The sequence below is a fragment of the Mus caroli genome, unplaced genomic scaffold (genome assembly GCF_900094665.2).
Source record: "Mus caroli unplaced genomic scaffold, CAROLI_EIJ_v1.1 scaffold_16263_1, whole genome shotgun sequence".
NCBI classification, from domain to species: Eukaryota; Metazoa; Chordata; class Mammalia; order Rodentia; family Muridae; genus Mus; species Mus caroli.
The window spans coordinates 3,112-3,962 of NW_018390606.1; the positions used below are offsets into that span (position 1 = coordinate 3,112).

General features: G+C 44.5%; 1 protein-coding gene across 1 annotated transcript in view; it reads right to left on the reverse strand.

Annotated features, from left to right (window-relative positions):
• Nucleotides 1–383: 383 nt before the first annotated feature.
• The window catches only part of LOC110288729 (cation channel sperm-associated protein subunit epsilon), a gene marked incomplete at both ends in the record, with an annotated part of 18,599 nt that continues 18,131 nt past the window's right edge, over nucleotides 384–851 (reverse strand). The window contains one exon of the mRNA XM_021154997.2: nucleotides 384–459. Within this exon, the coding sequence (XP_021010656.2) occupies nucleotides 384–459 (76 nt within the window). The remainder of the gene's footprint in view (nucleotides 460–851) is intronic.

Consider the following 851-nt stretch of genomic DNA (forward strand, 5'->3'; position numbering starts at 1 on the left):
CCCATGTCTATATGGCTACATATATGTTCAGGTACATATGCATGTGCCTACTTATCTATGTAGACATGTGTGTGGAATCAGGAGTCATCCTCAATTGCTCTCTGCCTGACTCTTGGAGGCAAATCTCGCTATTGAACTCACAGCTCACAGCCATGATTAGTCTATCCACCCACTTGTTCAGGGGATCCACTAACTCTACCATCCAAGTACTGGAATTTCAGGTGGACTGCCATACTCATCCAACAGGTATATGAGTTTGAGGTTCCAAACTCTAGTCCTTACCATTGTGTAGCAAGAGCTTTATCCACTGACACATCTCTCAGTCCCTGACTAGATATTATTTTGAAGAACAAAAGTTTGATTTTTCACCACAAGGCACTTACCGGTTTGGCTGTTAAACACGTTCTTGAAAATTCACTAGGTCGGAACTGAAGAAGCATGAGACCTGTGTTCTCTTTTCTAGGACAAACAATCCACATAGGTTATTGTAGAATGAGAACAGGTAACAGGATCAACTGTGAAGTCCTATTGCATGATGGCATTGACCCCTCTGAGGAGACAAAGAAGTTCAAAGGACGGCTAGGTCCATCAAGGTAGCTTTTCAATGTTGTACTTCTATATTCTGCTCCCTCCTTTGGAGCCTACCCACACCTTGACCAGATGTGGGTCACAGCAGGAAACAGAAGAGAGCATCCACCAGCATTTTAGGGGCATCTCACCCCCTTTACAAGTATCCTCAGTCCCTGAATACTGAGGTTCTGCACCTGATACCTTCCCTCAATGTGCTCTTCCTTTTCCCCATCGGGGTTCCTACCCCACGGGCAACTCCTTTGAAACAATGAGGAATAATT